At 48.4% G+C, this 25,915-nt stretch overlaps 1 protein-coding gene across 2 annotated transcripts; it reads right to left on the reverse strand.

Annotated features, from left to right (window-relative positions):
- Positions 1-20,255: 20,255 nt before the first annotated feature.
- IRF2BP2 (interferon regulatory factor 2 binding protein 2) lies at positions 20,256-25,690 on the reverse strand. Of its 2 annotated transcripts, none has more exons than XM_058669364.1 (2): positions 24,525-25,690; positions 20,256-23,840 (listed from the first exon to the last, which is right to left on the reverse strand). In XM_058669364.1, exons 1-2 carry the CDS (start codon positions 25,552-25,554, stop codon positions 23,125-23,127), a joined length of 1,746 nt encoding a protein of 581 aa, XP_058525347.1. In that variant the 5' UTR covers positions 25,555-25,690; the 3' UTR covers positions 20,256-23,124. The 2 variants fall into 2 exon arrangements, with proteins under 2 accessions (XP_058525347.1, XP_058525346.1); XM_058669363.1 differs by having other exon boundaries at positions 24,477-25,690.
- Between the last annotated feature and the right edge of the window lie 225 nt (positions 25,691-25,915).

Raw genomic sequence — 25,915 nt, forward strand, 5'->3', positions numbered from 1 at the left:
AATCATGCCACCCTGCTGAGAATTCCTGAGGGGAGAGCTTTGAAACCTTCTCCTTATTCAATTCCAATTCCACACAGCTTGCCTTTGGCTCCTTTCTAGGTAAATATCCCAGATGTGGCTATTTCAGGTGGTTCCCTTGAACTTCAGGGCTCCTGTTGTCAGGTCTGAAAGTGTGTGTGTCTAAGCCTTTGCCATGGCCTTGGACCTCCTAAAGGGCTGCTTGGCCCACATCTTGTTCCTGTCTGCCCTGGCAGCCAACACACTGCCTGGTACACACGAGTGGCGGAGTCACACATGTTGAATGAGTGAGTCAGAGGAGGGATGAATGGACAAGCCCCACTTGTGCAGCACCAATGTAAACATGTACCAGCAAGCTCAAGGGCTCTTCTAAACACCGGTCCTGAGCACTAAGGAATGTCTGTTGAAACACTGACTGTGATCTCTGTCCTACATTGTCCCCGTGTTCAGGTAGTCCCCCAGGATAGCCTGCCCCCACTTCCCTCTGGTGGTCATTGGCATCAGCCGTTTGTCATCCTGACCTGCCCCTGGGCAGTGTTAGGGGGCAGGAGGAAGAAATTTTTGCTTCTGTCTGAGACATGTCCCAGCACAAGTTGTTCTTACACACTTGGCTTGGCTCTCCTAACACAGTCTCCCAAGCGGCCCACCTGCGCATCCTTGGCATTGATGAGGCACTCGTCACAGACACCTCTGCCTGGGCTGGCCTCCTCACCTGCTGCTGTCTTCATGACCATCCCTGCATTCCTGGCCACTCCTTGTGCATAAGTTTCACAGTCCCCAGACGGTCCCTCTTACGTACCCTGTTCATTCAAACGTTATTTCCCATGACTCTGTCTTCGTTCAGTATCTCTCGATTCCTGGGACACATGCCACGAATTTCTGCTTCACCTGATGCTGTCTTTGTGTGCCTCCTCTGGGTCCCTGTGCTCGGGTCTTTCATGAGCCTGTCTCCTCCATGAACTCTTCCCTTTTCCCTGTCACTACCCATTAGAACTGTCCAGCAGCCTTCACCTGCGTCATACCACTCAGTGCTTGCTCAGAGACTGTCGTAGAATTGAGTCTGTAACACAGTGTGTGTTCACTTAAAATTTCCAGGGGGGACTCTGAGTTCTTGGAGAACAGGATCTGAGTCTTATCGTCTTGTGTTTCCCACAGTACCTGCCAGAGGAAATAACTGACAGAACTTAATTAATATGCTCACGCTTGTGATGGACTGAGCTTTGCTGAGGCAAACTGGGTAAAATGTTAGTTCAGAAACATTGCACGTATTTTACTTGGGAACATTTAGGGTTTTGCAGTGTGTTTTTTGTTTGCATTGGCTGCTGCTGCTACTTTCATTTCTGCCTTTTCTCTTTCCTGTTTTCTCTCTTTTCCTTCATGTTCCTCAGATCTTTCTCTCTCCACTTCTTTTCTTGTAAGCCACAAGACTTTTGGATCTTAAATAAATACTAACTACCTATATATGCCTTATATATATGCCACACATATAGACTGTTCTCAATGAATGTGTGTCAAGTTAATTAATTCATGAAATATCTGGTAAAATCGTTAAAATCCCATAGCATTAAAATCAAACACATTCTTCTTAATAACTTTAAAAAAACATTTATTCTATTTTTTTATTAGAAAGGCAGATATACAGAGAGAAGGAGATACATAGAGAAGGATCTTCCATTCGCTGGTTCACAATGGAAGATCCGAGCTGATCTGAAGCCAGGAGCCAGGAGCCTCTTCCAGGTCTCCCACATGGGTGCACAGTCCCAAGGCCTTGGGCGGTCCTCAACTGCTTTCCCAGGCTACAAGCAGGGAGCCAGATGGGAAGTGCAGCAGCCAAGACATGAACCAGTGCCCAAATGGGATCCTGGGCAGATGCAAGGTAAGGATTTAGCCACTAGGCTATCTATCACGCCAGGCCCTTCTTTGTAAATCTCAAGCACCGGGCTTTGAACGCTCTCCTCCCTAAGCCCTGTATCTATCATTGTGTGCTCCTCCATTTTCTCAACTTTCTTTCTCTGTCCCTATGCTGCCCCATGCCATCTTCTGGTGTCCTCTTAAAAGCAATCATTTGGCTTTCAAAACATCGTTTCATGAAATAAAGTCCCATGATTATTCATTGCAATTATTGGACGCTAGCACATGTGCTAACACAAGAGGTAATCCATGGAGATTAATCAGTACAAAATGTGCAATTTCTGAAATGACCTCTATATGTCCTCAGAAAAAAATTAACATGTTAATAAAAAGATAAGATTTCTAGCACATTTGCTATTAGAATCTCCACAGGCAATTATATCTATATTTCTAAAAATCATCTTGCCTTCTCGAGAGGACCTAGAGATCCAAGGCATATGTGGGCATTGGAATTCACCCTACAGCACACTGTGTTAGCTCTGCACACCAGCCTGCATCTAGAATGGCACTGTCAAAGGACAGTGACACATGCAACATTCTGTATCCAGGTGAGTCACGTAACTCCGTGCTTCATGGAACTGAGGAGCCTTACTGAGAGTGCTCCTTGAGAAAACCCAAAGAATAAATCAGAAAGAGGAAACAGGAACACCCCATTGGATGTTTATACCAATGCACAGATAGCATTATTTTTAAAACTAAGAATTTGTGTTTTCCTTTGCTAGCATGTCTCCATTTTATTCAGCACGGCAATCACCACAGCTGATTCATAAAAGCAAAATTGCTTAATCAATGGACTAGAAATATAGTCACTGTGAATATAAATTCTTTCCTCTTCTAATGATTCTAAGCTAATCATTTCAGCTCTTTTAGCTCATTTTCCTGATTAAAGCGGGGGGATAAAGACAGTAACATGTGACTCCTACATTAGAGAAGAACTAAGCATGAAGAATGAGTGCAAAACAGTCTGTAAGCAAAGGGGCTTAGGGGATTTGTTTAATCCACTCCAGGGCACATCTTAGCCAATATTGCCTGTATGGAGAGGACCAAAAAAAGTATTGCTCCAGAACACTGAAAAGAGTGGTAACAGGTGAGATGAAGTGTTGGAAGAGGGAGATTTAAATAGACTTCATTCAGTAGCTACCTACTAGATTTAAGCAAGTCACTAGATTTTCCTTGCATTAGTTTTCTGCAGAAGAGTGTCTCCAGGGCTGCTATCAGGATTAAATAACCAAAGAGGGCCAAAAAGAAAGCTCTGTAAACCATAAAGTACTTTCTTCATATTTGATCATGATTTTATTTTCCCCCAATACAATCTAGAATCACATACCTGCTCGTCAACAGCACCCTTATTTAACACCAGCAAGGTTTAGCCCCTGGATGCCTCCTCCCTCCCTAGCCCGGCAGGATACTCTGTTGATAGGAAAAGAATGCAGTCTTTCTCTGATGCCGTGTGGTTGACTAGTGGCTTCAGCCCGGCACTACCCAGACACTGGGAGGACCTTGTCTTGCAGACACACACACTGCTCCTGGGCTGACGACACCAGCACACAGCAAGGCCCTCGTAGGAGAATGCACCATGCAAGGAGAAATTCCCACCCTACATGCCCCGAGTCCCCAGTGACAGATCTGCACCAGAGACAGAGGAGGCTGTGCTGTGCTGGCCAGGGGCAGTGCACACAGAGTGTGACTTGGGCTTGTGAAGAAATGAATACTACCAAGTCAGTTACTGTGGTTTTCAACAAAAACAGATTGGAATCTCAGTGGCAAGCCTCTCCTCTGGGCTGCCCCAGCACGTCTCCAAGCTACCTTTCTCCTTCATTCTTTATCCCTACCACTCCACCTCATTCACAGCTGAGTAAGTCACGCACCTCCTTTCCTGGTGGCTCCCAGGGCCAACCCAGAGCCAACACTGCTGTGCTTGGCTGCTGCCGGTTCAGTCCTACTGAAGCGATTCCTTCCTCCCACAACAGAGGGAGACACAGAATGATCACAGCCAAGAAGTTGAAAGTGAGCACCACCCGCAGCGGCTCCGCAGCTGGACTAACCGTGAACCCCCACTCCCTTCCAGAGCTGCCCACTTTAGGGGTCAGGATCACTACTGTGAGTCCACAGGCTGGGACCGCTTGGCTCCAGCAGTTACCTTTCACAATGATTATTGCATGGGATGCAGTCTGCTTTGGAGGCTGACTTGAGGGCATTGAACTTATCCCCCAGCCTCTGACCCATCCCCAACAACCGTGCAGCACCCACTGATAGGGTTGAGATGGATCTTCCTTTCGTTTCCAGGGGAGATTGCTAACTGGAGGCCGGCCAAGGCAATTCCATGTGCTCGTCCTGAGATTGGTCAGGGCATGGGCAGACCTCAGCTAATCAGGGCAGAGTATTCTATTAGTTGTGATGATGGCATGAGAACTGAACCAATGGAGAGCAGCTCAGGTTCCTATCCCCTGGTACAATAGGTATTCTCTGCTCTGTCACCCACCGTGGAAGTGAATGAGGAAGTGTCTCAGCCATTTTGTCATCATGAGGAAAGCCTGCCTGAAGATAACATCAGTGCATGGAAGGGAGAGATGTGGTTTAATTAAGCCTTCAGTGAGTCAGACCTGACACCTGCCTGCCTGTGAATTTTTCAGTTCCAAGAGCCAATAAGTTCCCTTTATGGTTTAAGCCTATTTGAGGAGACCTTTTTTGCATTTGACAGCACCATAGCCAGTCAGGAGTGGAGGAAAATAAAATGTGGAGAGTGGCCATGAGGGCAAATTCCATGCATATACTTGGCTAAGCTATAGTGTCCAATTGGGTCAAACACTAGTTCAGATGGTGCTATGTAGGCTATTTTTAGATGTGGTTAATATTCATATTTAACATTAATATGTAAGTCAGTAGGCTTAGCCTGCATATGTGGATGCACTTCATCCAATCACTTGAAGACCACCAAAGACTTTCCCACAAAGAAGATTTTCCCACAAAGAAGGAAGTGGACCTGCACATTGCAATGAAGAGCTTGACCTCACTGTCCAGCCTGCAGATTTCAGACTCTAAACTACAAGGTCAGTTCTTCAATGACATCCTAGCATGCTAACCTGCTAGACAGATTTGAGACTTCCCATTCCTTCCAATAAATCTCTTTTTATGCATCTTTCCTATTGGCTCTGCTTCTCTGAATAAAACTGGCACCAGACTGGTTTGCTAGGATGGGACCGGCACTAGTCCAACTGATATGGTGGCAAAATCTAATTTGGAAGATGAAAATATGGATAAAGTATAGCATCCTTACGTTCCCAGAATCAGGTGCAGTTCAGAAAGTGATTTTTGTCATAAAGCCCAAGATGAAGTAGCAACAGGGTGTCAACAGGTGGACACCAAATGAAGACTGGGAACCAAGGTCAGAAAGCCATTTCCAAGGATATTTTGGTGGGACACCAAATAAGCAATAGGGTCCTCACAACTGGGGTCATGTTTCATGACATGGGGTCATGAAACATCTCCAGGGCTGCAAGATGTCTCAAAGGGGCGCAGTTGGACGTGAGGTGTGGACCAGGGCAGTCCTGCACCCTGGATTTGGCCTACATGCGTCAAGAAAAGAAATATCTGGAAGCTGTGATCTAGGTGCCATGAAGCCATGTTGGGGCCTTCCATGAGGGCAAGAGTGCAGGGCTGAGCTAGGAAGGGACTCAGGAAGCTGTCATCTGCAGACTCAGTGCAAGGGAATCCTAGGACAAGCAGAGGCTAACAAATCCTTCATTCCTTCAGAATGTCTGGATTTATCTGGGGACCAGGGTGGCTGTGAACCTACATGGTAGGACTTGGGAGCCCAGGGGGAGTGCATCTCAGAGCCCTCTGTGCACTTACCCATCTTTCTACATTTCTTCTGGCAGAGTGGCCATGTATTTGCAATGTTTCCATGGAGTCTTATCAACTTACTTATTATGGCTCAAGGAAAACGAAGCAGGCAGATAGTAGCTCCCATGTTAGCCATCCCACATTACATTTCAAGTACATGTTGAAATGGGACACTCATTTTTATAGGCCCCTTATACAACACCTTGTGTATTTTAGGAGCAAAGGTATTTCCTGTGTCTTGTCAGATATGCCCAAAGGAACCAGCCTCCTTCTGTTTTTGTATTCAAACTTCTTTGTCTCTCGTGGCCTTCCTATGGGGACTAGAATGAAGGGCAGCTAACTTGGCAGGTTCTTCCAGCCTTACCATGACGAAAATCATCATCTCTCTGGCCTCCTTTTCCTCCTGGCTCCCACTTCGGATCTTGTGGAAAATCTCCGGGAAGGATTTTGTGCCAGGCTCTGCAAAAATGTGACCCGTGCCTGCACCAACACCATTAAGGACCAACTCCCAGAAAAGACTATCCCTGGGAAGAGCTTGGGATTCGGAAGAAAAGGTTTTTAAAGTTGGTCAGAAAGAGTTCATCAGTGGGGTTGTCCAGATAATGGTCTCAGTGTATTTGTCTTTTTCTAAGATTTATTTTATTTATTTGATAGAATAACAGAGTGAAAGCAAGAGTGAAAAGTCTTCCATCTGCTGGTTCACTCCCCAAATGGCCTCAATGATTGGAGCTGGACCAGACTGAAGACAGAAGCCAGGAATTCCATCTGGGTTTCCCATGTGGGTGTCAGGGGCCCAAGAGCTTGGTCCACCTTTGACTGCTTTTCCAGGCACATTAGCTATTGGGAACAGGAAACTGGATCACAAGAAAGTGGAGCAGCTAGGACTCAAAGTGGCACTCATATGGGACACCAGCGCTGCCGACTGCAAAGCTGTGTCACAAAACTGGTCTCTCTCTTTTAAATCAATCTTGATTTTTAAAAAAATAAATCATGTGTGAAAGAAAGTAAGTCCCTAGATTTAAAGTGTCCACAGGTTCAACACTGAAAGCATTTGTATGTCAGAGTGAACTATGTGTTTTTGTACGCAATGCTAAAATCCAAGCGTTAGTGTCCCTTCTGTACCTGTGTTATGGTGACTAATGCATGGCTCTGCAACTTTAAATAAAGTTTCCCTTGGTTCTTGCTTCAGGGAGACACAGAATCAGAACTGATACATCCTTACACTTTCCACACCAACTCGTTTCTGGGTTCTAGAACATCACGTCCTTTCTTTGTCTTTTTCCCATAGGGCCAGAAAGAAAGTCAAGCTCACTACAGCAGGACTGGCACAGACAGTTGGGCAGAGCAGAGCCAGGGTTGCACTGAAGCCTGGAGTAGGGGCTGGAAGGCCATTACAGCTCGGGGTGGTAGAAATAGCAAGCATAGGCCAGGTGTGGGTAGGGAACCTGGACGTGGAGCCTAACCAGGCACTTGAAGAGGTTCTGTTGGAAAGAATCCATCCACAGAGGACACCCAGAGAAGACCTGCGGGGTGAGGAGAGGAGTAGGTGAGGAGTAAGTGAGGCTAACTCACCCTCCTGCTGCTGCTTCCTGCTTTGTGATAAATAACAAGACGCTAGGTGTACTATATCACAGTCCGGGGGAGGGGGAACCTTCTGCAGTATGTCACTTGACCCACCAACTGTTGTACTATCGTCATTCCTCTTCTACAGGGTAGGACACTGAGGTTTGGAGAGTTCAAAGAACACATCCAGCAAGCACAGCTAAGCCATGGTGGAGCCAGGACCAGAAGGTACTTCTGCCTTCTGTTCTACCTAACAGAATCTTTGTTTAAAATCTTTTTTGTTGTTGTTGTTGGGGTCTGCACCATGTATGGTAAGTGAAGCATCTGCTTTCAGGGCTGACATCCCATAAGGATACCTGTTCGAGTCCTGGCTGCTCCACTTCCCTTTCAGCTCCCTGCTAATGTGCCTGGGAAAACAGCAGAAGATGGCCCGAGTACATGGACCCCGTACCCATGATGGAGACCCAAAAGAAGCTTCTGGCTTTGGACCTGCCCAGCTCGGGCTACTGTGTCCATTTGAGAAGTGAACCAGGATGGAAGACTTCTCTCTCTCTCCCTCTCTCCTTCTCTCTCTGTAAATCTGCCTTTCTAATTAAAATATATAAATCTTTTTTTAAAAGTTTTTGTCCATTGTTATATTTTTATTTTAAAAGCAGGGAGCCAGAGCACAGGGACAGAGATCTCTCATCCACCAATTCACTCACCACATGCTGACAGCAGTTGGGACTGGGCACGGTAGAAGCCAGGAGCCTGGAACCCAGTCTGGTGTCCGACAGGAATGGCAGGATCCCAAGCAGCAGGAGGAATCTGGATTTGAAACAAAACTGAGACTTGAACACTAAGCACTCCAATGTGGGGGAGAAGCATCTTAACCACTGTGCCTACTCCTCAGTGGAATCTTTCAGTCAAGGAAGTGGTGCGCTAATCCACTAGTAATCTGCTTCTAAGGCCATGTGGGGAGCAGCCGGGTAGGTCTTGCCTTCCTCCTCCTCCTGCCCTGGCCACCCTAGGTCCTCCTCTATGCCAGGAGAAGGTGGTAGGTCAGAGCGTGGCTGCAGCCAGCAGCACCCATCTGTGGCTCAGTGGCCCAGACCTTGCCCGTGGCTTGCAGTGTGTGGGTCCTGGGAAAAGCACTTACCTCCCTAACCCAGTGAGAAGCTGCTTTCCTCCTGTTTCCTCCTGAAGCGTCTGTGTCCACTGTAAAGCCCAGCTCAGGATGCATCACCCTCCTTCCAGATTCTCCTGATCCAAGTCTGTCTGTTTGGACTCTCTTGCTCAGCTCCCATGCTTGTTTAGCAGCCCAGGACCCATCAGCCAGCCGGGTCCACTACTCCCCCATATCCCCCCTGCCTTGCTTCTTTTCTCCTTCATAATTTCACATTAGACTAGTATTCTTGAGCCCAGACACCACATTCATTCCTCTACAGATATGTTTGCCACACATGCTGATGGCTCTGGGGGATGCTCTGCCTTGCCTGCTGGGGCATGTAGGATCGGGAACATGGAAGACAAACCACAGAAACCAGTAGATACATGGACTGGCAGTGGGAAACTGTTGGGAGGCAAACTAAAACAGAGATGAGGGCTGGACAATGTGGAGTGGCTTTGGATGGTTTTTGGACATGGTGTATTTGGCAGGTTGACATACCATCCCTTCAAGATGTCAATGTCCCCATGTCCAAGCCAGTGAGTATGCAATGTCACATGGTAAGAGAGCCTTAGCAAGGGGCCTGGAATGATGGCTCAACTGGCTAATCCTTCCCTTGCAAGTACCAGGATCCCATATGGGTTCCAGTTCGTGTATAGGATGCTCCATTTCCTGTCCAGCTTTCTGCTTGTGGCCTGGGAAAGTAGTAAAGGACGACCCATGACCTTGGACCCCTGCACCTGCATGGGAGACCCAGAAGAAGCTCCTGGCTCCTGGCTTTGCAATGGCTCCACTTTGGCCATTGCAGTCATTTGAGGATTGAACCAGCAGATGGAAGATATTTCTGTTTCTTCTTCTTCTATCTATAAAATCTGCCTTTTCAATGAAAATAAAATAAATCTTAAAAGGGGGGAGAGCTTGGCAGGCAGAATTAAATTTAGGGACTAGAGATGGGGAAATCATGTTGCACTGTTTAGCCAGATCCCCTAGAATTATAAAGATCCTAGGAAGGAGGCAAGAGAAGATGTGGCGGTGGAGGTAGGACGATGGAATGGCAGGGGAGGGAGCCATGAGCCAAGGAGTGCAGGTGGAAGAGTGAAAGCTCAGAGGAAGTAGCCCTGGCAACTGCTTCACTTTAAATGATGTCATCCAGAGCTCTCAAATAATTTGTGGGGTTTTTTTAAGTTGTAAAATTTGTGGAGATCCATGACAGCAGCAATAGGGAATACAGGGTGGTGAAGAAGACCTTACAAAGAAGTGAACATTGAAATAGAGACCTGAAGGATATGAGAGAATGAGCTATGCATCCAAGTGAAGACAGGACAAATCAAGCCAAGATGGGCAAGTGCAAAGGCCCTGTGGTGAGAGCACATGTAGCAGGGTTAAGGACTAGCAAGGGAGTCTTTGGTGGCCAGAACAGAAGGCAGAAGGGTAGGAGTCACATCTGGGAGGTAGCTTGGTTCTGCAAGCTATTGTAAAGATTTCGTAGGAGTCTGAAAGGCTTGAAGGGATTTAAGCAAAGACAGAAAAGCATCAGAGGGATTTACACAAAGCAGGAAGAAGATCAGACCAATATTTTAAAAGTTTATTCTGGCTGCTGAGATGAGACTAAACTGCAGAGGACAGAAGCTGGAGCTGGAAGAACAGTTACAAAGCTTCCAACGCATTTCAACTAGATAAAAGACAGTAGTGATTTCAGCAGGGGAGGGAGACGCGGTAGATTTGAGAACATCTGAAGGCAGATGCTGGAGGATTTGCAGATAGTTTGGATGGAGAGTGTATGAGGAACACCCAGGTCACTGACCACTGGAATTTTTGACCCAAGCAACTGAAAGAAGGACTCACCACTCAAGAGGATGAGAAAGACAGAAAAGGAGGCAAGGTTGGGAGGGAGGGGTCAGGCACTGCATTTCAAATATATTGAGTCTAAGACACCAGTTGTACTCGAGTATATTAGGTAGGTAGCTGCTGCTGTACAAGGCTAGCACTTGAGGGAGGTCCAGCTTAGAGACAAGAAATTTGAGGTGATGTGGCACAATCGCTTTAGCTGGTACCTGCAATACCTATAGCCTAACACTTGTTCTGGCAGCCCTCTTCCTATCCAACTCCCTGCTCACGTACCTGGAAAGCAGCAGAAGACAGCCCAGGTGCTTGTGCTCCTGCACCCAGGTGGGAGACTTAGATGGAATTCCTGTCACCTGGCTTGGTTCTGTCTCAGCCCTTATTGTTACAGGCATCTGGGGCGCAAACCAACAAATGGAAAATCCCTCTCCGTCACATTGCCTTTCAAATAAATAAGTAAATAAATCCTTAAAAATTTTGAGAGAACATAAATAAATACTATTTCATTTATTTATCTCTTTATTTAAGATTTATTTATTTATATTTGAAAGGCTTTTTTTTTAAATATTTATTTATTTTTATTACAAAGTCAGATGTACAGAGAGGAGGAGAGACAGAGAGGAAGATCTTTCATCCGATGATTCACTCCCCAAGTGACCGCACAGTTAGTGCTGCGCCGATCCAAAGCTGGGAACTCGGAGCCTCTTCTGGGTCTCCCACGCGGGTGCAGGGTCCCAAGGCTTTGGGCCATCCTCAACTGCTTTCCCAGGCCACAAGCAGGGAGCTGGATGGGAAGTGGAGCTGCCGGGATTAGAACCAGCGCCTATATGGGATCCCGGCGCGTTTAAGGCGAGGACTTTAGCCGCTAGGCCACGCCGCCGGGCCCTTGAAAGGCATATTTACAGACAGAGGAGAGACAGAGAGAAGGAGAGAGATCTTCCACCTGCTGGTTACTCCCTAAATGCCCAGAATGCTTGGACTTGGGTCAATCCAAAGCTAGGAGCCAGGAGCTTCTTCTGGGTCTCCCATGTAGGTGCAGGGGCCCAAGGATTTGAGCCATCCTCAAGTGATTCCCCAGGCCATTAGCAGTGAGATGGATAGGAAGTTGAGCAGCCATGATTCAAACTGGCATACATATGGGATGCTGGCACCACAGGTTGCACTGGCCCCAATACATATTATTTTAAAACCATGATACAGTGGATAATCATGGTGGCAGATCAGATAAACCACTGCTTGAGACACCTTCAGCAAGTCTTCAGGTTCTTGTCACCCACACAGGAGACTGAATACAATTCCTGGTTGTTGACCCCTGGCTTTGAACTGGCCTGTCCCCAGGTGTTTCAGGCATTTGGGAAGTAAAGCAGGGGATGGGAGAATCTCTCTCTTTCTCTCTCTCTCTCCTCCCTCCCTATCATCCTTTCAAATAAATATTTAAAAAATAAATAAAAACAGGGTTGGCATTGCAGTACAATGTGCTGAGCTGCCGCCTGCAATGCCAGCATCCCATGTGGGTGCTGGTTTGAGTTCTAGATGCTCCACTTTTGATCCAGCTCCCTGCTGATGTGCCTGGGACAGCAGCAGAGGATGGTCCAAATGCTTGGTCCTGTGTGCATGCAGGAGATATGGAGGAACATGCTGGCTCTGGTTTCAGCCTGGCATAAGCCCAACTGCTGCAGCTATTTGGGGAGTTAACTAGCAGGCAGAAGAGCACGCTCTCTCTATTTCTCTGCAACTTTACCTTTCAAATAAATAAATCTTTAAAATAAATAAAACCATGATTCAGAATGAGATTAGTACAGAATAAATATAGGTAGAGAAGGAAAATCTGAGAACTGAGCCTTGGGGTCATCAAGCAAGTTAGAAGGTGGGGAAGGGACACCAGGGAGGTGACAGATATAGCAGGTGGTTGCTGGAAATGAAGATCTTGTTTTCTCACACCCAACTCCAGCTCTCAGCCCAGCCCCACAGGGTTTATTCTATGCCAGCCAGCCTGACGTGTGTCCTATTTACTCTTGCCAATTAATCCCTTCCACAACCCCATGAGATAAGTGCTGTCCTTCACACATTTCCCAGTTAGTTGAGATCAGAAGGTTCCACAGTAAGGCTAGAGAGAGGAGGGGCTGGGCTTTGAGTGTCAGGAGCCTGACTGTCCAGTGCCCAGCTGGTTGTGAGCTGGATATTGAGACCAAGGACAGGTAGCCCAGGAATGCGGGCTCTGCATGCAGCTTGCCCTCTCTTCCCGCTCTGTTCCTGCATGTGCCATCTCGGTCTTTCCAGCTGGCCCACGAAGCATTCCAACGTGACTGACCCCATCATGGAAGCCAACATGGCACAGAGGTGGGTTCGGGTGGGTTGAGATTTGGCTCAGCCTATTTGTCCTTGAGAGTTTCAGTAAATTCCTTCCAAAGCTAAAATCCGTGCCAATCACGCCCAATCCTTTACAATGTTTGGAGGCTAATCTACGGTTCTCTGGACACCTGTGAAGAGATGCATGATTTACAGAACCATGACATGATTGTTTGCAAATTTGAAAGAAAACACTGATTTGAAAGGCAGAGTTAGAGAAATGGAGATTTCTTCCATTTGTTGGTTCAATCACCAAATGGCCACAACAACCAGGGCTAAGTAAAGGCCAAAAGCAGGAGCCAGAAGCTGCATTCGGGTTGCCCACATAGGTGGCAAGGGTCCAGGCCCTTGGGCCATATTCCGTAGCTTTCTCAGGCATGTTAGCAGAGTTGGATTAGATGTGAAGCAGCCAGGACTTAAACCAACACTTTTTTCCCCCTCAAATATTTATTATTTTTTTTTTTATCAGAAAGATTTACAGAGAGAAAGAAAGAGAAAAATCTTCCATCTGCTGTTTCACTCTCCAATTGGTCACAACAGGCAGAGCCGAGCCCATCCAAAGCCAAGAGTCAGGAGCTTCCTCCAGGTCTCCCAAGTGAGTGCGGGGGGGCCAAACACTTGGGCCATCCTCTACTGCTTTCCCAGGTCACAGCAGGGAGCTGGAAGGGAAGTGGAGCAGCAGGGACTAGAACTGGCACCCATATTTGACATCAGCACTTGCAAGTAGAGGATTAACTAGTTGAGACATTGCGCTGCCCCCCTTGAACCAGCACTCATGGGCTGCCTATAGCATAGACAGAGTTAGCCCACTGTACAACAGTGTCAGCTACTGTTTACAACATTTTTTACCGTGGCCAAAACTCAATGAAAATGTTCCTTATTCTTTAAAAAATATGGTGTATTCAAACATATCATCACCCTTCACCTTAGCAGATACCAGCTACATAAACAACAGTCCTTGGTTTTCAAAGCAAAAATGGACTGAGATAGATGGTCTACTTTTTTGTTGTTTCTAGATAAACTGTTCCTTCAGTAAATGAATCTGAGTATAAACAGAATGCTTTGCTTCAAGGATTTTTATTGCCCCAAGGTGATGACAACTTCATGAGTGCTCTGATAATTGCTTGACACCCACTGGGTGTCACGGGTGCAGGGTTGGGACCTAAGACACGATGCAGTTAATGGGATGACAGCAGGGGGAGCCCCTTGTCTCCAATGTTTCAAGGCAATTTACCATCCCTTTCTTTCATCTAAGAATGAGCTTTGTCTGAGTGGACACAGTGCCTACACCTCTCTACCTGATGGTGGAACCCCGTATTACGTACATGGTGTTTTCTTTCGGCCGGTTGATAACCCGAAAAGTCAGAAACCTCTTATGGATGGCCAGTTTGATTTCTTAGCCTCTTCTGAGTTGAATAGATGGTTGTTTATTTTTTAAGTTCTTGCAAAACAGACACAAACGTTAACTGCATTACCCAAGATGACCACAGAAGGCCCAAGAATATCCTGACCTTCACTCTAGCGGTTTTGTGTATTTGGAACAGAAGTGGACAATTCTGTGTTTTCCTAAAGACTGCAATCTGCGACTCTCAGCAGAGTTCTCACTCCAAGGTCTTTGGGAAGGGCAGAGCCATTGTGATTGTGGCAAGACAAACAGCCACAGGAAAAGAATAAGAATAATTGCCTAGCAATTGCGTTGCAACCCAAAAAGGCGTCCGGGTCCCTCGCTAAAACATGTCAGGACTGCCCTGCTTTGGTTGATCGCCATCCTGCCCTTCCGAAACAGCCCCTGTGTCCACTATCAGACAGCAGGGTTGGGCAAGTCAGTCTAGATGGGGTAGACAGGTGTTTGGGACATCCAACATACAAAAACTTCCTTTCAGTTCCCATCCATCTACGGCAATCACCTCTCAAACAATGGCTAAAATTTTCTTTCAAAAGATTGATTCATGGGAGTCCTACGTGGTGGCGTTTCAAGCTAATCTGCCTGTGGTGCCATCATCGCATATGACTGCTAGTTCAAGTCCCAGCTGCTCCACTTCTGATCTAGCTCTCTGCTAAAGACAGGGAAACGCGGCAAATGGAGGAAGACCCAAGTCCTTGGGCTCCTGCACCCACGTTGGTAGCCTAGAAGCTCCTGGCTTCCAGCTTTGTACCCACCCAGAAATGGCTGCTGTGGTCATTTGAGGAGTGAACCAACCAATGGACGGTATCTCCCTTTCTATCTCTCCACACCTCTCCCTGTAACTCTTAGCTTTGAAGTAAAATAAAGAAATCTTAAAAAGTTTGCTTGTTTTATTTGAAAGGTAGAATTACAGAGACAAGAGGCAGGGAGAGAGGAAGAGAGAGAAAGTTCCAAGGGCTGATTTACTCCCTAAATGGCGGGAGCCTGGACCTCCAGCAGGTTCTCTTCAGTGGCAGGGATCCAGGCACCTCGGCCATCTTCTGCTGCCCAGTAGCACATTGGCAGGCAATTGAATAAAAAATGCAGGAGGCATACAGGATGCCAGCCATCTAAAAAGTAGCTTAACTCGCTGTGCCACAACACTGGGCCTCCAATGATCAAATTTATTACACAACATTTAATCCACCATGAAGATCATGCTTCCAACTGACATCTCTTATTCCAAGGCGGGTGACAGAAGTAATTTACTAAGTGACAGGAGTCACGCTGGGTTTTCCAGATATTATTGCAAAATATTAAGTTGGTTATTAAAGTTAGAGATTAATTAAGTGGATGGTACCTCAAGTACCCAACAGTAACGCAATCATTTTTTCTTCAACTTGAAGTTTCCCAATAAAAAGTCAACTGTGCCTTTTAGGCAGCCAGCAGGGACAGCGCTTTATTCGAGTCAGTATGCTCAGCCCGGGCCTGTCCTAAGGCTCGCTGAATAAATCCGTTCAGCGCTTGTGTGTTTCCTGTGAACACAGATGCCCCTTACACATGCGTGTTTACTCCACCGGCATGGAACATTTGGCTTATTATAGCTGCGGCCTTTGGGGAAAAAAAAAAGGGCAGCATCATGATTTCCAAAAAGGGAGTGACATTTGGGGCAGCTCTTGTCATGCGCCATCTCCAACTCTGCAAATCCACCTGGGACAGCCTGGCCCGCGCCAGGGACCCTTGCAGGCGGCAGCCCTGGCTGCTGCTGACGCGCTTTTGATCTTTTCTGGGCCACTGAGGCCTCGCCACACCCCTGCTCCAGCGGCGCGCACGGTCTAGGCCAGGCCTCGCCCAGCAGGAGTCAGACCTTTTACTTTATTTGGTTGCCGGTGCCGGGTCCCGAGCGCGCGTCGGCGGGCCCGAGCGCGCACCCGGGCGGGGGGCGCGCGGCGCGGGGGCGGCCGCTCGGCCGGGGCCTTGGTCCCCGCTAATTATAGCGCAGCAGCTGGCGCGCCAGCCCGGCCTGGCGCGGGCGGACAGGACGCGGTGGTGGGGCTGCCGGGGCGGGGCGCAGCGGCGCGCGGGGCAGTTTCCCGTTTCCGGGCCCGCGCGCCCCGCCCCGCCCCACTCCGCCCCGCCGCGACGTCCTGCCCGGGGTCGCGCGGCTCCACGTGCGCAGGACAGGACGGGGAGTCGGCGCAGCGTCGGAAAAGTTCGAGAATGGAAGTGCGACGGGCGCAGGGCGAATCCGGGGGTCCTCCCTGGCAACCGCAGCGTGGGCTTCCCGCGGACCTTTCGTGGGCGGTTGCAGAGGGAGGGTGTCTCCTCCCCCTTCCTTCCCCTCCAGTAAACAGGGCTTGGCAGAGCAGAGCCGCTGGCTTTCTTCCTTTTTTTTTTTTTTTTAAAAACAGCCTTGCTGAACCACGAATAAAGGAGTTTTGGAGGGTGGGGAGCCGGGGGGAGGGTAAGCAAAGGCTACGGTTTTGAGAGTTCTCACCTAGCCCATGCTTCACCTGGCCCTTTGATCTGGTGTAGATCAACGGGGCCCAACAGCTCGGTGCCTGGTGCCTGACTGTTGCACACCAGGCGGGCGTAATGGACGTCCTTTACAAAATGCACTTTGGACTTGGGCTTGTGTTCCTATCTCAGCATCGTGCCTTGGTTGCAGATCGAAATTCTAGGAAGAGACTCAGTTCTGCAAGTGAGAATTAGCCTTAATTATACTTTCCAAAGTCCTGGAAGGAAACCAAGTCGCTCTAACTCTTGTCAATACTTGCTCAGCTAGGCAAACATATTGCCTACCTCTGGCTTTGACTGTCAGCGCCCCCGCGAAAACGGGGACTCTCAGCTGTTCAAACCCTGGGAGGAGGTGCCTCCTTGGTAGGTGTTAAATAATAACAGCGACAATCCATATGGTGCGTATTAAGATAATAGTATTCCCAAACTTCTCTAATGACTGTGACCCTCCTGTGAAATTCTGATTTTGGTTATAATGTGGGGTACAATAAATCTTTATCTTTTATCACCAGAAAAGCTAATTGAATTGCTGGTTGCAAGCAGAAATAACAAAACAGGGGGTCAAGGGCTTTCAGCCTGGGTTAAGGCTAGCGGCAGCCTGTTCTCTGTTGTGTAGCTCACATGGTCTCAGGCTGGGGAGCACTTGGCCCGCCCATCCCTAGGCTGTGTGTAAAGAAATGCTGGTTTATTATGACCCAGAAAGCCCCTCCTCCTGCATATCACTTCTCTGCAGAATCTTACCAATATGGCAAATATTTAAAAAAAAATCATTCCCTAAAAGAAGGAAGAACTCAGGAATCCAAAGTTCTCTTTTAATAAAACCTCTTTCCATAGGTTAAGTTGCAGCTCTCGCCCTAAGGAAATGTTGTTTCTGGTGTTTCTGTTTTTGTTTCCGGGAAGTATAAATAGCAACATACAAAGTTCAAAATATGCTACTGGACTGCCATAGGAAAGATATTTTCTGCCTAGTAGAGAAATCTGCAATGACTTAAATATGTCTCCAAAACTGCTACCTTGAGTGCCTGCATGACAAAACCTGACTCATGTGTGATGCTCGGCCCCTCAGAGGCATCCGAACGCTAATTGGTGGCGATGATATAAATACTTAGAAATGCTAACTGCGAAGTAAAAGTAGTAAGTGATGGGCTGAAAACATGATGTAACACAGTTCATTTTCCCCAAAATGCAAACTCGATTTAGAAATATTCAAATGTGACGTTCTTGCCCTATCCAGGATGTCTTATCTCGGCAGCAAGGGTGTCTGTCTGCTCCACCGGCTTGCTGGAGGCTCTTCAGATTATGCAATGGGACTTCTAAAGCCCATTCAGAGCCTGACACAAGCAGCGTGCTGGTGCTGTGGTTGAAGCAGGAATCCTGCAGTCTGGCTGCAGACCTCATCTGACCCGGGAGGAAACATCCCCCAGAGGCTTCTCACGTGACTCTGTGATACATTTTGCTTGTACTGAAGAGCTCTTTTTCTGGTTTTGAGCTAAAGAGTTCTCAGGGGGCCATTCTGCATCCCCCCCCAAAGAAACGTTGGATATTATAAGTTATTTGTGTCGTCCGAATAGGACTGGTCTCACAAGGAAATTTTATTGTTTTTCCAATTTGGTGAAAAGAACAGCATCTAGCTGACTAGATGATCTGTCTGTGGTATACTTTGTGCCCTCACATCCTTTTTCTGTTGCTGAATGCAACACAGAAGCAGCACACGCAGCTCTATGATCAAAGTCGTGCAAACATACATGTCTCTCTTTAAAGCAGACATAAATGAAGTTTAAGAACATTTACAATTTTACAATCTGCTAAAAAAAACTAGTCATACTTTGAATTCACAAATCAATGAAAAGTGGTTTTAAATCAAGCGTTTTAGGTGTGTTGGCATGAGAGATAGATGACATACTGATGGATTTCTCTATTAGGTATACATGAACTTGTTAATGGAAGTAGAGACAGTGTAGAGCCATCGCTGCTTATGGATTTATGTGGAGGTGAATACAGAAATCCACAGATAATCCATAAATCTGGTCACTGTCCATCTTCTTAATAGGTGATTTACCAATCAACTTATATATCTGTTCATGTGTCTTTTCAATTGTAATGAGGCGTCCAGAAATACTAAGGAAAAGGCAGGCCGTCAACACAAACAGCAACAAGGGATCTTAATGGAGAAGCAGCTGGGCAGTAACCCCCTTCACTTTCACTTGGAGGCCTTGCCAGTGGCAGTGAAGGAGTTAAGTCACCCTGCCCCCTCCCCATTTCCAGAACCCCAGATGATGAAGTGGGTAAATATGTATTCCATTCATTGGTGCATCTGACCTTGATCTGTGACAGAGGAAAGGCGTGTCTTCTCACACTGTTCCCGATGAACAAAAGGCAAGCAAATGAGGGTGACTCAGGACTTTAGTGGCCTACACACAACTGAGCCATTTTTCTGAATGATTCCACGCATACACTTAGGAATCAGGAAGAGAAACACTGTACTCTTCACTAACCAAATAAAACCATCTATAAATCACATGCAAAACAACTTTGAGTAAAGAGGGACTTAGAAGTCTAGGAATTAAAAGGAGTTCCATATTTTCCTTTCAACTTGTGCTCCTTTGGGGGATAAACAAAGACATCTGCCACATCAAGAGTTGGGGTTGGTTTGTTTTTAGCTGAAAACCGAATGCAATCATTGAAGTTTATCTTTAGGAAGAGCTTTTGAAATTTTAAAAATGACTTCTGCAAGCAATCCTTATTTTTCAGTTTCACCAAGTTTAAAAACTTGGCTGCTAAGTCAGGGAAATTAATAGCTTTTCCTTTTAACCTAATTAATACATGGAAAATCATATTGTTTCTTGAAAACTGCGTTCGACAGGCTCCTGGACGAACAGTTAGAAACACAGTGACAGGCCGCCCATGTTACTGGACCACCCTAATGAAAATTCAAGCACATACCCACTGATGCAGCTTAATTTAAAACATACCATACGTCTATGTATATGCTAGCCTCAAACTCCTTTTTTATAAAAAGTTTCACAACTTCCTTTCATAGAGAAGCCTGCCAAGCCATTGATCAATAAAAAGACTAAAAGCTGCAACATCTAGGAAACGTCTTACTCTGTGATGGTAGGCGGTAGTCTGGAGATGGAGCTCAGTGCTCTCTACCTTTTATCTCTATTTATAAACCTCAGCTTCAGGATATCAATAAAACTTACACATGGCTTTGGCTCACACATCATTCCCAGGGGTAGGCTGCTCTCTGCCTCCAGCCCCGGCCCCTACCCTTTTTTTCGTCTCTAGTGCATTTCCTATGGCTCAAAATGGCTGTTTTATTCCAGAGCTTTCCAAAGGGCAGCTCCAGGTCTTGACTGTCTTTTCAATGTCGTGACTATCTTCTTCCAATCTACTACTGCAGAATGGCTGGCCCGATGGCTGGTTGAAAAATAAACAAGTGCTTTCTAGCTGTACTTTGTTCCGCTCTTTTATCTGATCCCCCTCTCCATTTGCCCTTTCCGCAGTAGCTAGCCATCAGTTGCCTTTTTCTTCCTTGTCTTTTATCTCCTATTTTCCTACAGTTCCAGTCAAAGCCCAGCCCCAAACCCCACACATTCTTTAACCACATTGCCATTAGCGATGAAAACAGTAACCATTCTAAGCTTACTTTTAAAAGTTAAAAAAAGGCCTCAGAAAATGGTCAGTGCTCCCAATTTTATTTTTATTTAATGCTAAAAGTTAAAGAAAAAAAAAAGGTACTGTAAATCTGACAAATGACAGAATGCAGGTGATATTTCCATAGCGTGATTTTTTAAAATATAATGTTGATATCTGAGATTACACTCACTTCAGTTGACATGAGTTTCATCATTTATAGAAAAAGTTATCACCTTCAACTTAAAAAAAAAAGTAAAGGTTAAAAGGTGGCACACTTTTAAAATACTTGGTGGCCAAGGAAAGATATATAGTAAAAGTTGTAAACCATGTGTGTGTACGTTCTTTAAATGTGAGGCCACATGAAAGACAGTACATCTGTTAAATTCTATAAATCATTAAAGCAAAAAAGGGAAAGCCTCAACACCCCCGTCCCCTAATAGTCTTAGTATTAAAAGCACAGCTGAAATATGAGGATCTGAAATCTGATACTGCCCACGTACAGTAAGTAGCTCTCCGACATTCTCAGCCAGCTGTGGAGAATCTCTGCACTGTCATCAGGTACAACAAAAGATCAAACCCAAGTCCCACTGCTCAGTCTGGAACTTAAGAGAAGGCCAGAGAAAGAACCCGGACCAACACCTTGCAGCCTTCCAGCCTTCCACGCAGGCCACTCAAGGCCCAGTCCCGATGCCTGCAGATCCGAGTTCTGAAGAGCAGTCAATTCCATGACGGCCCTTTAAAGCGGTGCATGCTCTCCCTCTACAGCACAGAGCAATGCGGGCGTCCTTCTCTACAGCTGGACAGACTTAGCCACATCCAACAGCAGCGTTCTTTATTGATCCTTTTAGAAAGCTTATCTGTATTAAGATTGCAAAACATACAGATAGCTACCACAAATTAGGTCAAATGACTGATCAAGTCGTAACATCTATGAGGTCAAATTCCAGTTTATAATAAAGTGCCTAGATACACATTTACACAACAGACCATAACAGTTGAGTTCTTTACAAATGTCTTTTTGGGTATGTGAAACTGACTGTTTCTGCAGGTGTGTATTCACAGCAGAGAGACCAGTCTGATCCGAGTCATATATACTCCAACTTTTTTTTTTAAGGTGTAACAACAAACTGGCTAATCATGCAAGTCTGTTTGTAGTATAACAATGACTGGTAACATGAATTTGCATGGCATTAATTATAGGTGCACTCATTAAAAACACTACGAAAAAATACTGTATTTGGTGCAGTATCTGATTTTCAAGTGTTAGTAACTTGACCATTAAAAATAGTTTGAACAATTTAAAAGACAAACACATAACTGAAAAAAAGAAACCAAGGTTGGTTAGCAATCTGTGTTTTTCAACTTAAAACAAGCTAATCTGTGAATGATCCACATAGACTGCGGTAGACCCAGAAGTCACAATTCAGCCTAATCAGAAGGCCAAGTTACAAACTCCTGAACCTAAGGACTTACGTGTTCCTGTCAATGTTAAATCATAACAGCACAGAAAACCTGGTATCACTGTGAGACAACTATTTCTAGTAACTGATGATTTATTGATTAAAAAAATCATTTTACTGATGCAAAACAGTGATCAAAAGAAATTAGTTTACAAAAGGCTTCTAAAAATAGTTTGACATGGGGGCCTATTACGTAAAATCCTTCGTTTCTTTGATTTTCACTAGTTCATCACTTTTTTTTCCCCCAGAAAAGTATTATTCACTTGGTATTTCAAATACATGTAAGAAGGAAATTACGGGTTTCCTCCACCCACATCTGGGCTGTCCCTGATATGCCCACGGGCAGTCCTGGCAGCACCGCGGTGCCTGTTACTGTCATTGTACCATACTGTATTTTAGCACTCACTAGAAACAGGGTGTAGGTGATAGCATCAACAGCAATAGCACTACAGGTAGATGATTAAAAAACAAAACACAAAACAGAAACAGAACCAATGCCACCATCTCCGAGTTCACCTGGACTGTAACTTCTCTTGTGACTCTTTCAAGGGAAACAACAACAGCACCAACCAACCAAGCTCCAGGGTGGTTACCAAGCGGGAGCGGCGCTGCAGAGCCAGGCTCTGCTCCAAGATGGCAGTGCCATCTTGTGCACACCACCCCCCGCTGGAGCCGCCTTCCATCACTGGACCTGTGTATTATGCAACCAACTAGCATGCAGCATTGTCATCTTACAACTGGTCACGTGCACAGTGCACAGCGGTCAACTGGGCCTCTACCAGGAAAACTACCCCCCAGCCGCACACTCCTGAGAAACCTCTCAACAGCCTCTCTCAGAGTCATCCACCTCCCCAGAACGGAACTTTAAGAACAAAACAGATTCAAAATCCATTTTCCTGCGCCTGAGAGGACAATGTTGTGGGGTCAACCTGGTGGTACTTCCAGCGGCATGCCCGCCTGACAACAGTGCCCCTTTCCTTTCCTTCTCCACCAGTTAGCTGGCCTCCAGCATGAGACAGGGGGCAGCAATAAGGAATAACAGACAGTAAGGCAATCTTACAATGTCAGAAAATGTATTTGGCTTTTTTTTTTCCTTTTTAAAATAAGTGCATACAAATACAGCTAGAAGCATTTCTCTGATTTGCCAAGTGCTCTAAAAAAGCAGCGCGCAAGTCACAGCCTACATAAAAGGGTAACTGTCACCAGGATAATAAAGCACAAAGATATGCTAATAACGTTAACAAAAGAAGAAAATGCCTTTATAAGTACATACCTTTTGTCGTCAAAAAAATATAGAAACACAATGTATTCAAAAAAATCAAAATTATACAGCCATGTTTATGAAGTCTACATTTCCCTTGTCTTGGATATATATATATATATGGAGAGATATATACAATTCAAGCAGTTTTAGTTAAGGATAATCACTGGGTTTTTCTGAAAGCGAAAAGTCACGAGTCTCTCTCTTTTTTCACTTTCACATCTCCAGCAAGGATGGTGGCGATTTCCCCCTGCATAAAGGCCCAGGGCACATTGGAGCCCACCAGAGGGCATTTCTCCCCACTGGGACAATAGACCTCTCCACTAGCTCCCTGCTGTTTGATGCTTTGTCTGGAGCAAGGGAAGCAGAACTTGTGTGAAGGGACCGACGGGCACTGCACAAAGTGGGTGTCCTCCAGCCGCTCGTGGCAGAGGGTGCAGCACAGCGGGGCGCTGGCTGCCAACGAGGAGTCCGGGAGGCTGGCAGGGTGCACGGGCTCCAGTCCTCCTGTGCTGCCTGCCCCCTGGCCCCCCACCTCTCTGGGGCCCAGCCTTCTTTGGTTCATAGAGGATGGAGAAGGTGGACTGCTGCTGTTCCTCCTGGTGGTGGAGTGAACCTGGTTGGCATCTTTGGAGGCGTGACTGCCCCCTGCATTGTCTGCCACTAAGATGAGGGCTGCCATCGGGGACTGGCCATTCTGGGCCGCTTCAGGCGGTGTGGTCCGGTTGGAATGAGGGGAGGCAGTGGGCGGTGGAGGAGACACAAAAGAGGATGTAGGCGTCATGGGGATCTTGAGCCCTTCTGTGGACGTGGACAGCCACGGCTGGGCCTCTCCATTGATCTTAGGGGGCCCAACTTCGCCTTCCGGTTCTGGAGAAGGCTTCCTTTTCCTTGCTGTTCTTGCAACTGGAAAGAAAACAAAACACAGAAAAGGGGAAAGGCGGGAAATAAATGAAAAGTGCACTGCAAAGCACACGTACTACAATCAAACCAAACTTCTTACTGAATTTCTACCCTCTAAAAAATAAAAAAGGCACACAGACAAAATGCCACCTTCAAGTGGCTGCATGAAACTCCCAACATTTAAAACTGAGGGGGCTCTGAGGCACTACATGCCAAGGGAGAAAGGACAAGGAGGCCCCAGGAGAGGGCACATACCAGACGGCCTGTTTTTTGCACATGCATGCACATACCCCCGCCTGAACTGTGCATGTGATGGTTAAAGTGCCCCCCCCACACCCCCGCTCCGCGTGGGGCTGAAAGGTGACGGGTGCCCTCGTGCTCCCATCCAAGAATGTGCTGGGAAAGGAAAAGCCCGTGTCAGTGCCCATCAGCCCAGCCTGACTCATGTCTGTTGTGCTGCTTCAGCACATGCACACGTTGCCACTAAGCACTGGTTCCGCCTCAGGCACACCAGGAAGTTGGGTGTTTGTTGTTCCTGGGCTGGGGTCAGGGCAATGCGAGCAAAGAAACCACCCCTCCTCTGCTCTCAGGCCCCCTCCTCTTGTCCCCTGGACCCCCTCGCTCCACAGCCGCCCCTACCTGCTTTAGACCCGTTGGCCCCGTTGGCCTCGAACCCCAACAACCTGCCTGCAGTCAGGGCCGGCTCCTTCTTAAACTTGCTCTCGAAGGGCCCCGAGTGGCCGTGCTGGTGCAGCGCCAGCAGCGTGTCGCGCACGGTCTTGGGCCTGTTGACCCAGTCCTGCTCCGCGGGCCCTCCGCGGCCTTTGCCCTCGGCGGGGGCGCCCAGCTCGGCGGCCCCGGCCGCGGTGGCCAAGCCGTCGGCCTGGCCCCGGTGCGCGGACGACGACGACGACGACGATGGCGGCGGCTGAGCCTGCTTCTCCTTGGCCGCCGCCTCCCGCGGCTCGTGCTCCACCGCCGCGCTGCTGGACACGGACGCCGGCCTCTTGTGGGCGCCCAGCTCCGCGGGCTGCGCCGAGCCCAGGCCGGCGGCCGCGGCTCCCGACACGGCGGCCAGGGAGGCGGCGGCGGCCCGACCCCCGAGGCCGAGGGCGGCGGGCAGCGGCGCGGCCGAGCCGTTCATGAGCGGCACCAGGGTGGGCGGCACGGCGTGGCCGCGGCGCGCCGTTGGGCTCTGGCGGTTCAGCTCGGGCGGCTCCTCCAGCTTCGAGAAGCCGTTGGGCACCAGGATGCCGTTCACCGGCGGCGGCTGCGGCGTCGGGGGCTGGGCCAGGCCCGCGGCCGGGCGGCTGCCGCCGAAGTCGGAGGCGAGGCGCGGGGGTCGCTCGGCCGCCGAGGCCAGCGGGTAGCGCTCCAGGGCCTGCGGCGCGCGGGGGGCCGCCTCGGGCCCCCCGTGGCCGAGCTGCTGCTGCTGCTGCAGGAGGATGTCCTTGGCCGAGAGCGGCGGCGGCTTGGCGGCGGCCGGGGCCGCGGCGCCCGGCGGGGAGCGGCCCTCCGGGAAGCAGCCGTGCGCCCGCTTGAGCTGCCGCGCCGTCTCGATGACGAACTCGACGCGATCGGCGCCCTCGTAGTTGACGCAGCCGCGGCACACGGGCTCGGTGAAGTCCCAGATCATGGCCCAGGGCATGCGGGGCAGGTCACACAGGTAGCAAGACTGCCGCCGGGACGCGGCCGCCACCGCCACCGCCGCAGCCATGTCCGAAGCACCGGGGGACGAGGAGGAGGAGGAGGAGGAGGAGGAGGAGGGGGCCCCGCCGCCCCCCGCCGGCACCACGCGAGCCCTCCTCCCCCCCCAACCCCGCGTCTCCCCGATCAGCGGCGGCGGCGGCCGCAGAGGCGGCGGCAAAGCCCGGGGAGGCTCGGCGCCCGCGCAGCGCCCCCGGTGCACGAGGGGCGGCGGGCGCTGGGCGAGGGGCTGCGGCCGCGGCAGCAGGTCCCCCCGGCCGCCGGCGCGAGCGCGGGCGCGGGAGGGCGGCGCGGCGGGGCGCGGCGGCGGCGGCGGGGTCTCGGCCGGAGCCGCGGCGGGCCTCCAGACCGGGGCGAAGACGGGCCGCGCG

This window comes from Ochotona princeps, chromosome 10, assembly GCF_030435755.1.
Source record: "Ochotona princeps isolate mOchPri1 chromosome 10, mOchPri1.hap1, whole genome shotgun sequence".
Taxonomy (NCBI): Eukaryota; Metazoa; Chordata; class Mammalia; order Lagomorpha; family Ochotonidae; genus Ochotona; species Ochotona princeps.